At 40.8% G+C, this 15,225-nt stretch overlaps 1 protein-coding gene across 1 annotated transcript; it reads left to right on the top strand.

Annotated features, from left to right (window-relative positions):
- Nucleotides 1-5,409: 5,409 nt before the first annotated feature.
- LOC307117244 (uncharacterized protein) lies at nt 5,410-10,619 on the top strand (the record flags this gene model as incomplete). The annotated part of the gene is made up of 10 exons (XM_079802036.1): nt 5,410-5,513; nt 5,607-5,655; nt 6,222-6,569; nt 6,670-6,787; nt 7,041-7,132; nt 7,219-7,336; nt 7,446-7,550; nt 7,736-7,936; nt 8,340-8,516; nt 8,628-10,619. 10 exons carry the CDS (start codon nt 5,410-5,412, stop codon nt 8,843-8,845), a joined length of 1,530 nt encoding a protein of 509 aa, XP_079658162.1. The 3' UTR covers nt 8,846-10,619.
- Nucleotides 10,620-15,225: the final 4,606 nt, after the last annotated feature.

Below are 15,225 nucleotides of genomic sequence, written 5' to 3'. Positions count from 1 at the left end.
GGCTGCTCAGCAAGACACAGGGAGAGTAGAGGATGCTATTTTTTTGGCAGACATGCTTATTGCTGAAATCAAAGTGAGTATGAGACAGTGATCTTGCAATATTGGTGAATTAGCTAAATTTGTATGAACTGCTCAAGAGTTGGCTGTATTTCAGTGTTATCATACAAGGCTCACTTTCTGTCATGCAAGGCAAAGGAAGCCATGGGCAAAGCAACACCTGCTAAAGGCAGTACATTTAGTAACCGATGGGTGGAGAGAGATGCTGAAGGACGTCCACTGCTCAAAAGATGCAGAAGTGGAGAGACACGAAAACGTGCTTCAGATACAGGTAGTCCATGTCCAGATTATTTGTGATTTCCCACCACCCAATTTTTATGTAATTAATATATGTAAATATATTTGGTTTTGTGTCACTTTTGAAACATAGACCATGTGGGGTTTCCAGTGCACAGCAGGGCTCCAGACTAACTTTTTTCACTAGGAGCACAGTGGCCCCCAACTGAATATTTTAGGGGCACAACCAGAAATTTTAGGGGCACACACCGTAAATCAACATGCTAACCAAATCTACTAATTTCCACTGTATTACTAATAGGGATGGGTATCGTTAAGGTTTTAATGGTATTACTACTCTTACCGATACTGCTTATCGATCCGATACTTTAACAGTATTCTTACCGGTTCTTTTTATTATACATTATTTTATTTATTTTTTATTTAAAAAAAAAGCATAATTAAGAACATAATTAAAATGGCTTTATAATCTGAAAAGTAAAATATCTATAGCAAAAGAAACCGCAAAGTTTGAACAAAAATATAAAACATCTATTTGTAAATGGACCAGTGTGCAGGCATTCGGAAGGTCTGCTAACATTAATATTACAGTAAAGAACAAACCTACAAAGAAATCTAATAAAGTAATGAAATGTAAAATAACACTGCATAGTTTTCACTGTATAAATTGATAGATTAATGCTTATAAAAGCTAAGTTATTAATTCAAGAGCTGGAATATTTTCTATTTGCCTTTTGTTCGATTCGAATTAATGGCTCAATCGTCAGCAGGTTTATTAGACGCTGCCCCTTTAAGACCGATCGAATGTAGAACTAATAGAATCATATTCTCCTATTTCTCCAAACTATTTACGCCCATTTAAGATATAAACTGTTAAAATAACTACTCTCCAATCCAGTCATTTTGACACCGGCTATTTGTTGTTTATTTGATGGTTTAGACGCGCACACGAAGCCTAAAATATCAAGTGCAAGTCGGTCCATTTCGCAGCACACACACATAAACCGCCTTGAAGTTGGAAACAGCGTCTCTTGCGCGGATTATTGTGCATTTAATAACTCTTTATTATCACACACATCCCGCAGTTTAGCAACAGTAGAGACTGCAGTTTACAACAATCACTGATTCGGACGTTTAGTTTAGGTTTAAGGAGAAATGACAGCGCAAGGCTGTGAAGGGAAGGATGAGCTCGACGGACACGGCTATAGGAATAGTTTTACCTCATATCATCTTTTTATAATTCTTGGAAGCCGAAATCGAAAATAAAATTAGATTAATATCCAGAGGTGTCAAGTAACGAAGTACAAATACTTCGTTACCTTACTTAAGTAGAAATTTTGGGTATCTATACTTTACTGGAGCAATTATTTTTCAGCCTACTTTTTACTTCTACTCCTTACATTTTCAAGCAATTATCTGTACTTTCTACTCCTTACATTTTAATAATAGTCTCGTTACTCCTATTCCATTTCGGCATGTTTTCATTCCGGCTTGTCGTAAAAAAAAAAACTATCCAGATAAATCGCGCCATGCGGACAGAGTGAATTTGATTGTGGTTGGATGAGAAGGATAAACACAAACCATTTCGACACCCTATTGGGTTGTGGGCGATCAATCACGCCTGCACCTGCACAAATCACACACACCATGTGGCCAGATAGGGCGGGTTCTCGCGTCGAGCCAGCACTTTCAGCCAATCAGCGATCAGCAGGCAGACGTGCTCATTTATGACTTTAGCCGGGTTTTTAGCCTATGTTTTTAGCGCGATAACTCATAGCTGTATATTCCAGTGATCGCTATGCCAGTGGAATAAATATACAGTAAGTTGTTTCTACAGTAAAGAGTGGGAGAGTGACTCAACTCTCAAACATGAATTACACCTGTGACTCAAAGACTCTTTATAAATATAACTGTTGAGTCCTGTCCATCGTCATATACACACTTAGGACATCTGCAACCCTACAGCTGCTGAAAGAGGTTTAAATCAACGATTAACCCGTTTTGACTGTGCTAAGTTTATGTGCCATGTACTTCACGAAATACATGCTGTAGTTTTGTCAAAGCAAAGTGCAACACAAAGGTAAGAGCATTGTTGTTATTTTTGTTGGCGGATTATTGTACAGTATCAATGAATTACGTATTTTGGCAGTGGTATGTGCATTAACGTGTGACATGCCTGTTTACATTGCTTTTTCCAATCTCTATAGGCCTATTAGGCACTTTTTGTACATAAATTGGCTTCTTACTGTTGACATTGAAAATGATGCATGTGTTTTTCTGAGGGATTGTCGTTTTGACAGTTTCTACCTGGACATATAATATATAGACAGTTTCTACCTGGACATATAATATATAGTCATATTTGATCCGTTTTACTGGGAAATAGATTATTATTTTTTTATCATCAATGTTATGTTTTAAGGAGATAAAATGGTAATTTACTTATCAACCTTGATTGGTATGGCAATAAAATATCACATTATTTTGACAGTTAAAGTTTTTTTTTTTCTTGGAGTGACTAACTTAGTTGCCTATAAGTATTGTAAAGGTGCAAAAAGTCAAAATTCAGAGGCATGTCAATAACTGTTTATATATATATATATATGTTCATTTGGTGAGTTTTTGGGCTGGAAATCTTTATATTATATGCAACCATTGACAGCCATAGCATTTTTCCCCTACTATATAATCTGCTTGGTTACAAACATTCTTCAAAATATCTTCATAACAAAGAAACTCATACCGGTTGGAACAACTTGAGGGTGAGTAAATGATGACAGAATTGTCATTTTTGGGTGAACTACCCCTTTAATGGCATTTTTTCCCCTTACATTACTTTTACTTTTATACTTTAAGTAGTTTTGAAACCAGTACTTTTACACTTTTACTTGAGTAAAACGCTTGAGTTGATACTTCAACTTCTACAGAAGTCTTTTTAAACCCTAGTATCTATACTTCTACTTGAGTAATGAATGCGAATACTTTTGACACCTCTGTTAATATCACAGCATATCCCAAGAGTTTAAGCAGACTAAACTTTTGTGTAGTTCTCTTGGCCATCGTCACTCATTAAGCTGACTGACGTGTTGTGTTCGCTGTAGCTCCACATGAGAGAGCGCTCGCTTTCTCTCTCTTTCTCTCTTCTGGATTGCGAATGGCAAAAATGCATCAAGGACAAATGGTTTAATATTATCTCATATAGAAAGATAGAATTTGCCAGACATAACGTCTATCAATTATAATTAGTAAGTGTATTTTCTTAATTTCTCCAGTACCGACAGCAGGCAAATTTACTGGTCGCACATGTGCGCCTGGATGTAAAATTCAGTCGCACACTCTCAAATTTTAGTCGCAAAATGCGACCATTTAGTCGCACTCTGGAGCCCTGCACAGGCTTTTTGTTTATGGTAAACTTTATAATTTTAATTATGGTTTTTAATAATTTTGCCCTTTAAATACTGTATGTTAAACTGTGCCATCAGAAACACCACATGCAGAATCTGTTACTTGTGTTATTGACTTCATCTATTTTTAAGTGTATATTTGCTATCAAAATAGGACTGGAAAAACACCCCGAAATGTTAACTTCAAATCAACTACTGTAATGCTATGCAAATCCAAAGATATGGATTAAATTAAATGCTGCTAACAATTCTCACCTGCTTGCCATTTGATCACAACATTCCTCAAAAAGTTGCCCCATGTATCATAACCATAATGGAATTGTCAGACATCGTAATTAGCCATGCCTATTATAGGCTAAAGTCACTATACGAACACTGTATTATATGCTTGTAAGACATTAAAATTGTTATCTCTTTTCCTTTCTATCCTTTCTATTTATCTTTTCAGTTGTTTCTGTGGTTGGCAGTGGGGATGCTACTCCTTTTGAGTCAGTTGAGGAGGTTCCCACAGTTACCCAATCAAACTGCTCTCAACACTTGTTTGGTAAGATGACACCTTATTGTAATTAACCAAGTTAACAATAAGCGTGAAAGGAATTATTATTTCCTAATTTCTGTCTTTCAGACAGTGAGATGCAGAAACTGCAGGACATTCTGTTCTCAGCAGACGTCGAAGGCACAAACAAGCATCCTTCAACGTCCACATCATGGTCCTTGCGGCAATCTGTAGCCCAAGATGAGTGGCGGAAAGCAAGGTCCTACCACATCAACTGTTTGCTGTCCTGCAATGTGGTTCCAGAAAAGAACTGCATCCACTGCACATCTCCTGCCATCATTCGCTGCAGAGACTGCATGCCACAAGAGTGGCTGTGTATGGATTGTGACGTACAAATACACAAAAAGCTCGCCCTCCATAACAGAGAGTCCTGTATTGAGGGAATTTACAAGCCCATTGAGCCAACACTGTGCTGTGTAAAAAAAGATGGCAGATATACACTGGTCAATCAAGGTAGTGTTTTGAACCTTTTTGTTAAAGTGGTTAAAGTAATATTTATTTATTTTATTTGTTTACCATTTTAATTTGACATATTTTAATGCTTCCTCGCTAATTATTGAACTTCTCTTTTCAGTATGTTTATTGCCTACAGTGAGACCTTTCCATTTATGCACTTGTGACACTGCAAACATCACAGAATCAGCTGGCAGAGCAATCATTTTGGTTTGCATAAATGGTATGAACTACAATCTATTAACCAATTATTGTCCCTTTGTGTACAAAATAACCAAGTGTTTGTACTTTTTGATTTTAGGTCGGTATGAGTTGCACTTACCAAACTTGGTGTGCAGATTATGTCTGGCACATTGGACACCTGACATGAGTGACCTAATAAAAAGTGGTTATTGGCCAGCATCTGTGAATGCTGACACTCTCTTTTCAATGGATGTCTTCAGCTCATTTGAAGAAATGAAAACTGTTGCACCCAGTTTATCGAGACAAGGTTTTCTGCGTATGTTGGAGAGGAGGACTTGTCACTTTGGAAGGGTAAGATCAGTGTGGATCAAAGTTGCCTTAAGTAGACATGGGAAAATATTAGTGTACCTATTTCATTTTACTCTTTACTAATTTAATGTACAGAGTGGGAAAATACATGGAGACGTATTCCAAAGAAGCTATCTGGAATACACATTCTGCCAGTACCAGTGTGAAAAAATGGCCAGCATAGAGCACTTTACCTGCCCGGCATGTACACCTAACATGCTTGCTCTATGTGCAGATGGCAACAGAAAACAGTACCGTTTTCGTCAGTCAAAAGGGTTAGTTGTTTTACACTTGTAGTTTTACTTAAAAATGAACAGAACAAATAATGTCTGACACTGAACATTATCTTTTTTTCTTATTCTATTAAGGTCAGAGGAACCATATTTTGATGGCACCTTCATTGCCAAGGACACTGATGTACACCATTTTGTTGATGAGATCAGGAGTAAAATGAAAAGTGTTAGTAAAATATATATATAGTGTTTGCAGATTTGATTTAAGTCCAGCATTTTAAATGTATGATTTTTGCTTTATTAAATAGTTAATGTATCATACAGATTAGTATCTTAGTTTGTTACAAGCACTTTGAGCACTATGGTGCACTCTTCCAGGAATCTTGTGTTGAGGTTTGAAATTGGATATGGAATGTGTGGTGGTACTCAAAGTGGCTAGTTCAGTATCTCGATAATTCATTATGTAATAGCAGATCTCTGCAATGTATAGTGACTGTGTATGCAGTTTGTGCATTTCAACTAGTTTGTGTAGCTGGAGTAGAGAAAGCGGAAGAGGCATTTTCTGAAGCTCCCTGAGCACTGACAAAACCATTAGTAGTAGTTTGAAAGTAAACCTTTATTGTCTCCAGTGATTACAGATACCAATTGGTGTGATGTAACCTGACTCATCCTGATGGATGAAGTTACTGTTTTAAGGGGGGGAAAATGCAAATTTCAGTTTTAACCAGAATTTATTATTTTGTCATGCAGACTGCTGGCAGAGGGATCTGTGGAGCCAGTCAGTGGTCTGCTGCACGTGAAACTGCCAGAAAAGCAAGCAAGCTTGATGAAGAGGGCCTTGAGGTGGTTGTTTGCAGACACGGAGTGCTACTCAAGGCTCTTAACATGTACAGGGGCGAAATATTTGCCTATCCACTGTACCTGCAGAAGGAGCTCCAAGCAGCCACAAACGGACAGTTCTATTGCACAGATATTGCTTGCAAGTATTGGCCCTACCTTGAGAAGTTGGCGGTCTCCATGTTGGAACTCAGACCTTTACTGCAGATGAGACCATTCCTTTCTGTCATGCATGCCAAGGCTCATTCAACTAAGTGTGAGGTACTGCATACTCTTTATCATACCATTTGAAATTGTATTTTTATTTCTTATATAATACACTGTATATGATTATAATATAAGTGCCACACTGATATGTTAGATAATCTGGAGTGGCAAAAATCAGGAAGGTGCAGGCACAACTGCAGGGGAGGAGGTTGAAATGGTAAACAGCTACCTGTCTCGTTGTGCTCTCACAACCAAGTACATGACAAAATCTGGTAATTGTTGCTTATTTATATTATTTTAGGAAACCTGTCTTTTATTCTTTCTTTTCATTCTTTTTATTTGTTCTGTAATACTTTGTCTGAGATTGCATACAAGAAAACTGTAAATATTCTAATATGACAGTGCATTAATAAAACTGCATTACATCTCTCTTAAATTAAAACTCAATTGTCAATGCGTGGATGAACTGAAAAACCATGAGAATTAATGAGACTTTTCTCCATCACATATTTTTTTTGTTTAAAGCCAGGAATGACATGCTAACTGTCCATGCTATTGGGTGGAATCGACGGAAGCAGGAAGGCCTTCATCTTGCATTATCCAGCAGATACATCAAGGTAATATGTTATGTCTGATTCATGTATACAAAGCTTTTCATGATTTTTCCACTTTTAATCTTCTTGTTTTGTTTTTTTCACACCAGACTTTCAAAAAGGCTGAGGCTGAGTCTCAGAGACTGGAGGATTTGAGCAGTGAACTGGGGTGCTCTGAGAACATTGTTCATCAGTGGGTACATGATGTCAGACAATGGGCTATTAACGGTACAGTATTTTATATATACATAAATTTAAACTTGAACTTTAAACTCTTTAAATGTACAGCATAAAAGACATCAGAATCATTTACTTGTATTATTGTTGTTGCTTTAAGATTCTGTAGGTACCAGATGTGATGACCAACATAGCCTTCAGAAATCAATTGGACAAATGTTTCTTGGTGTTCATCAAAAAAAAGCCAGCCTTTATAATCAGACAGGTATGTTGATAATTCGTCTAATATTTTTGTAATTTTTGGTGAGGATGTCATATGAATTTTTTTTTTTACATTTTGATTTAATTGATTCTTAAGTCAGTTATATGTATTAGTATTTAATTTAACTTTCTGATATCGGCATACACATTCTTGTGCATCATGTTTTCTGTGTTTTGTCATTTCTATAGACAGCAACAAAATTCGACACTTGCGTCGAAAAAAATTGTGGGAAGAGAAGAGAAAACTCTTACAAACAGTCAAGCTCTACAATGAGCAGGTGCCAGATGAGGAGCGCATCGTTGAGGAGAAGGTGGTGAGCGCACTCTCTGTGGGAGGTGGAGACAGTGGTGCAGACAGTCTAATATGGCCGTGGGAAGGGCACAGCAGTGGTATGTAACAATTTCTCACTAAGGCTATATTTGTGTGTGTGGCTGTTGTTATTCTATCATTTTTTTGCAGCAGTGGTGCTTTTGAGAGAAAATATTACAATTTCACAATTTCTCTTGCTGACTACTACAATGAGGATTTACTGCCTTTATCAGGCTGATTCTTTATTAGGTGACATAATTTCGACCACTAGGTCTTCATCAGGCTTATATCACTTGTGATCTAGGGTGAGGGTGTGTGGGTGTCTTCCTAACCTCTTATACCTTCATAAGCCGACTCTTTGAATCAAAATTGTTGCACCCGTCACCAGGTTATGGGATGTGCACACACTACTTGTGTTTTTCCTGGTGTTTAGAATGTACATGTCAAATTTGTATTGAAGGGATGTTATTTGTGTGACTTCAGAATCCAGCAACATCCTCACCAAGAAGAAGGTTTTTGATGCGTTCATGTCAAAAGTGCGGCTTCAAGAGGAAAAGATAATTGTGATGAGGGAGATGAGACAGCACTGCACCTATCTCAGAAGGCTGGCTGGGAGCATCCGGACAATGATATCAGAAATGTCTTCTGACAGAAACAGTGGTAATAAGCTAACTTTTATTACCTTCTTGGTGTAAAGTCAGTTAATGAATAGCTCAACAACACTAACTGAATGGAAGTTTTGTCATGCCTCGCTTTAATTTTTCCTTCTAGGCAGTTTAAGTGAAGAGGGTCATTGCGGGCTACTGTGTCTTCTTCAGAAAAGGCTTGCCGATGTGGAGGAGAAGTTCCAAGTTGTCTGCTCAAGATACAGCCAGGCTTTAGGACCTAATGCTGCTTCTCTGCTGGAGGATGGGACTGAGGAGATAATGGAGGACCATGAAGAAATTGACTATGAGGGTTCAGATGACAGTGATTTTGAAGCAGTGTAAACTACTGTTAAAGGGATAGTTCACCCAAAAACGAAAATTTGATGTTTTTCTGCTTACCCCTAAGGCATCCAAGATGTAGGTGTCTTCGTTTCTTCAGTAGAACACAAATGAAGATTTTTAACTCCAACCGTTGCTGTGTGTCACTCATACAATGCTTGTCAATGGAGACAAATTCTATTAGAGTAAAAAAAAAACATGGACAGACAACTTCAAATTAAACCCTGCGGCTCGTGACGACACATTGATGTCTTAAGACACGAAATTATCGGTTTCTGAGAGAAACCCAACGGTATTTATGCAATTAATTTCACCTCATATCAGACGAACACTTCAGCTCTCCAGACTGCCATCACTTCCCGTAGGTGAGGTCAAAATTCCGGCCTACAAAATTACACCTACATCTTGGATGCCTTAACATCACATTTTCATTTTTGGGTGAACTATCCCTTTAACTGTTTGTTTGTTTGTTTGTTTGTTTATTTTTTATTTTTTTTGCGTTTCTCCACAACTCATTTTACAAGCAGCAGGTCGGTTATTAAGTTTATTGGTTATAAAGAGCATATAACTAAACGTAATCACACAAAATAACATTTTCACATGTTAATTGTCAAGCAGGTATACATGTGTTGTATTAATTAAGCAGTGTAAACTACTGTTAACTGTTTTTTTTTTTTTTTTTGCGTTTCTCCACAACTCATTTTAAAAGCAGCAGGTTGGTTATTAAGTTTATTGGTTATAAAGAGCATATAACTAAACGTAATCACACAAAATAACATTTTCACATGTTAATTGTCAAGCAGGTATACATGTGTTGTATTAATTAAGCAGTGTAAACTACTGTTAACTGTTTTTTTTTTTTTTTGCGTTTCTCCACAACTCATTTTACAAGCAGCAGGTTGGTTATTAAGTTTATTGGTTATAAAGAGCATATAACTAAACGTAATCACAAAAAATAACATTTTCACATGTTAATTGTCAAGCAGGTATACATGTGTTGTATTAATTAAGCAGTGTAAACTACTGTTAACTGTTTTTTTTTTTTTTTGCGTTTCTCCACAACTCATTTTAAAAGCAGCAGGTTGGTTATTAAGTTTATTGGTTATAAAGAGCATATAACTAAACGTAATCACACAAAATAACATTTTCACATGTTAATTGTCAAGCAGGTATACATGTGTTGTATTAATTAAGCAGTGTAAACTACTGTTAACTGTTTTTTTTTTTTTTTGCGTTTCTCCACAACTCATTTTACAAGCAGCAGGTTGGTTATTAAGTTTATTGGTTATAAAGAGCATATAACTAAACGTAATCACAAAAAATAACATTTTCACATGTTAATTGTCAAGCAGGTATACATGTGTTGTATTAATTAAGCAGTGTAAACTACTGTTAACTGTTTGTTTTTATTTTTTGCGTTTCTCCACAACTCATTTTAAAAGCAGCAGGTTGGTTATTAAGTTTATTGGTTATAAAGAGCATATAACTAAACGTAATCACACAAAATAACATTTTCACATGTTAATTGTCAAGCAGGTATACATGTGTTGTATTAATTAATTAGTCAATTATAGTCATAAATATAACACTTTTTTCATTATCCTGCTGCGTAACTGGATACAAGAAAATATCAACTGACAATCATTGGCTATTTGCCTTAGGTTATGTCTACTATTGTATTTTATGTATGTATGAATGTCCTTGTGGCCTTTGTTTTAATGTATAACACTTATTTACATTGAAAAGTGCTATGTAAATAAAAAAAATGTATCATTTTATTTTCTGTATTAAAACCTATAAGTGGGAAATATTTAACCTAAAGAAAACTAATAAAATAGGTTAATTTGAGACTCTTAAATCAGATTGCCCTAGGTGCAAATGGAGTGCCAGTGGTTGTTTGCCTCTTTGTGTTAGCTGTGCGATGGACTGGCAACCAGTTCAGGGTGTAACGTTAAGTTACCCCACCTCACCAAAATATCAATGAAAACGAATTGCCTGCCCCTAACATCTAGGGCATTAATTTCAATATGGAAACACAAATTTTAATAAAGAATTACATATTTCTAAATTATATGTTGGCATTATAATTATATAGCAGTTATTCATGTTTCTTTCCCTAACACGTTAGAAAAAACCGCACCTTACGCGCCTGCGCCAACACGGTTACCTTAGCAACGACTCAGAACCTCCTAAAAAGTGTTTTTGGCTAATAATAATCACCAAAACACGATGTTTTTTGGTCTGTATTCATACAACGCGTATTATGCTTTTGCTGTAGCATGTCTGTTAGGAAGTAACGTTATACTATAGTTATTTTTGAAACCCTACTTGCTTACAACCGTAACCCTAACCGGAAGAACTACATATTTAACTGGCAGTCTATCACGTTGTAATCCGCTGCAAGAGGGAATTGTAGTTTTTTTTTGTAAATTACTGTTTCTCATAACTGGATGGCTGGAATTTAAAACTGAGAGTGCACTCAGGAGTATGGACGAATTTGAAAAGCGGTAGTTTGGTCAGAATTTGAAATTATAAATGATAACTAGGTGAATTGCAATTTTTACCATATTTGTGATGCCCCCTGTTGGTGATCACACCAAACGGTAGCTATCATGATGGGAGAGCTCAAGAGCTTGGTATAACATTTGTTCTCATCATTGTAGCCCCTTCGATTGCTGAATTATAAGACTTGCAATATGCATTAATGTCAAGGTTCAGAGGTCAATATCTCAAAGTAGGAGCCATGTACAGCCTGCAGACTTGCCATGTTGTTACTCTGCTGCTCAAGACCTTTCCAATGATGTATTTGGTTTAGTCCTATGACAAAATTTAAATTTTCACTCTGCCCACTCAACCCCTGTTTCATGCATACATTTCAAAGACACGTGAAGTGGTCTAATGTGTAAACATTGATTAAAATGTATTTGTTGGACATAATAGCCAAATTCCTTAATAAACTATTTATTTTGACTTATTTGAATCATAGATGTCACTGTGGGCCTCTTTGAATGTTTGTTTTCCACAAATCTGTTTGTCTTGTATCTCAAGAAAACAGTTCCAGAGTCATCTCGAATGTTGTTCATGACTTTGAATTAAAGGGGTAAGTGACAAGTTACATTACAAAAAGAAATGTTGTATCATTATAGATATGAGTAGCCCTCAAAGCAGCAACAGTTAAATATGCCAGCCTACTGGCTGCTTATAGGAGCTGACCCTCAGCTTCAACCATTGACATTGAGGCTGACCCTTCAAGCACGTGACCCTCAGCTTCAAGTACTGAAAAACGTCTCAGGTTACGAATGTAACCATTGTTCCCTGAGAACAGGGAACGAGACGCTGCGTCAGCTTCGACGCTACGGGGAACGCCTCCAGCGTGACTGGTGCCTGAAATCACATTGAATCACGTCAATCCTATTGACCGGCGACAGCCTATGATGTCATCAAGGTGCGACCAGGAAGTATATAAGGGCGCCTTGCCAACATGACAGTATCTATCGTCTGAAGGGACTGTTTCGGCAGGCAGGCCCTGCGGCATGGCACAGCGACGCAGCGTCTCGTTCCCTGTTCTCAGGGAACAATGGTTACATTCGTAACCTGAGACGTTCCCTTTCGAAAGGGAACTCGCGCTGCGTCAGCTTCGACGCTACGGGGAACGATATACCAACGCCGCCATGCCGACGGGAGTGCATGCCCACTGGCAGTGACAACTGTCAAGACAAGCAAATCTTGCTGAAAAGCCTGAACCACTCCCCTTCTGGTCACGTTAGGCTGTCAGTGACAGCGCTCCCTACGGTCAAAGCCCAAGCTTATCGCCTGAGAAGGAAAACTTCACACGTATGAGTTCCTTCCCAGGCCTTGCTCAAAGGCCTGGAACCAACCCATTCGACTCAGAAGGGGTTCCTTTAAGGGAACGTGGCAAGGGAACTACGAGGGAACCCTATGCCAGTCACTATTCGGGAGATTATCACCGAATGCCACCAGGGAGACCTGACCAGGTGACCCAGTCTAGTATGGGACACGTAATACGGTCAACCCTGTCTGTACAGTACAGAGCCTCTGGTACTCGCCTCCGAAGAGACATCCCGCTAGGGTGCTGCAAGAAAGGGCAGCATCACCGACTAGCCGAACCTCAGGGACGGGTTATCCCGGAGAGCAGCGCTCAGCGAAGTGCTTTTCAAACCTTTGCTAGCGAGGGGCCGCTCGATCCTCGGATCTACCAAGCACTTATTTTAAAACGTGCTTAGGAGGCCAAAGGCCTTATAGGCTGAATATATCGGGAGGGGCCCCTCGGGACCTACCACCAATAGAACAGCCCCAGGAGGCTGTAAGCTCACAATAGACCCTCGTTTGAGAGGAGCTCATAAGCCTGCCCGGTAGGCAACCATGCCGTAGGCCTACTATGAAGGTCCCGTCCTGTCGGGACCACATAGCCGCAGTGACACTTCGTCGTGCTAGGGTAAGAACACCGCCTTCAGGTCTCGCAAACGGCCAGAGGCCGGTGCCTGATAGCGGGTAGCCACTAGCTGTCAGCAAAAAAGCCAGTTGTGTGTTCCCGCCTAGGGAACTCGTCCCCCAGGGAGGCCGAGAGAGGCCTCCACCTGGTAACCTGATAGACCGCTCGCGCATCCAAAGCAGCGCTCGTCCTCAGGAAGGCCAACGGGCCTGATACCTGATCGCAGTCGTGCTAGCCCTCGAGGTAGCTGGGAAGACCAGGGACTCGCTTAATCAGGAAGGCCAAGCGGACCTACCAACTGCAAGACATCGGGCACTCATAGCCAAACTGAGTGTGCTACTCATAGCGCCTCAAGCTCACCACAGCGGCTGGGGACCGGGAGCTCGCTTTCAGGGAGGTACCATGCCTACCACCTGATAGCAAAAAAGTGCCACTTATAGCACTTTATGGACACCACAGCGGCCGGGGAGCCGGCCTCTGCTCATTGACTGGATTTATCCAGGAACCACGAGACCAGAGCGTGCCCTCGGAGGAGGCCACGTGGGCCTACTACTCCAAAGCGAATCCCCTCAGGGAAGCCCGTGCAGCTTTGCCTGATAGCAACCCATGCTACGATCCGTTACCAAAACTGGGGACCGGGGAACGATTCCAGGGAGGCGCAATGCCTCCACCTGGTAGCAGAGCATGCCGTCCGTCGTGCTTCGCACATCACGCTCATTACCACAGTGACTGGGAACCGGAACCGTGAGCTCATCGTCAGGGAGGCCACCATGCCTACCACCTGATAGCAGAAGCTGCTACTCATAGTACTTCATTTCCGGGAGTTTGCCTCCAGGGAGGTCACTCAGGGAGGCCGGATGAGGCCTACTACCTGCTAACACTCGTGCTAGCCATCCAGTGACTGGGGCCCAGGAACGCCATCCGCAGAGGAGGTCAAGTGGGCCTGCTTACCCCACAGCAGGCCCATAGGGAGGCCCAGTAGCGCCTACCACCTATTCAGCAGCTCGTACCAGCCGTCGAGGGACTTAATGCCTATGGTGCCCCCTCAGGGGAGACCGAACAGTGCCTGCTGACCACAGCAGGCTCTCAGGGAGGCCAAACAGGGCCTAACTCCTGAGCGAAGGAAACCCAGACTGGGAGCCTTACTCTAAGAATGCTGGCTGCTGCTACCTGGGCTGACGGCAGCTGTCTACTGCTGACGAAGGCCTGGAAAACCAGTTAACACCTGGGGACTCATCCCCAGGGCCAATGACGGGTCACTGCTGACGTCGACACCAGTGGAGAAGAGCCTCCGAGGCCCACTCGTGGGCCATAGTGTCGGGACTTTCCTGCAAGGAGGCCGGTTAGCGCCTACTACCTGTCCTGAAGTCCAACTGCCCAGACCGTCCAAGCTGGCCCCTCAGAGCCAGCTGGCTCCTATACCCGCACCTGGGGCTGGCTCCATCCCAGAGGCAGCTAGGGACAACCTGCTTCGTCGTGTCCTAGGGCCCCCAGGACGGCGCAGTCTCTTGGGCAGGGCCTACAAACATGGACCTAATCACATTGCCAACAGCAGTGTACTCAGCAGAAGTGCTCAGCAAAGACCCTCTAAAGCGAGGGGAGTACAGCTTACGTCACCTGCATCGGGGCGGCTGTCTTTCTTTCCATGCAGCGGCCAACCTTGATTGCGAGGGCGTCAGTCATTGGCAATGCTCGGGCCTCAGGGGAGCATCCGACCAGAACCATACCGACAGAAGGATTATCCGATGTTCTGCTCAACCCGGGCCCTAAAGGAGGTGAAGCAGAGACATAAAGCAAAGGAACAATATCACAGAAATGTGAAAAACCACCGGCCGTACCATCCTCCAGGAAGAGGCCGGGGGCCGCCAGCAGATGGCGGCCACCAAGCTCCGAAAGGCGGAAACAGCAGATAAAGTCTAACCGCAAACCG

This window comes from Gobio gobio, assembly GCF_949357685.1.
Source record: "Gobio gobio genome assembly, chromosome: 21".
NCBI lineage: Eukaryota > Metazoa > Chordata > Actinopteri > Cypriniformes > Gobionidae > Gobio > Gobio gobio.
This window is presented reverse-complemented; position numbering and strand designations above follow the sequence as displayed.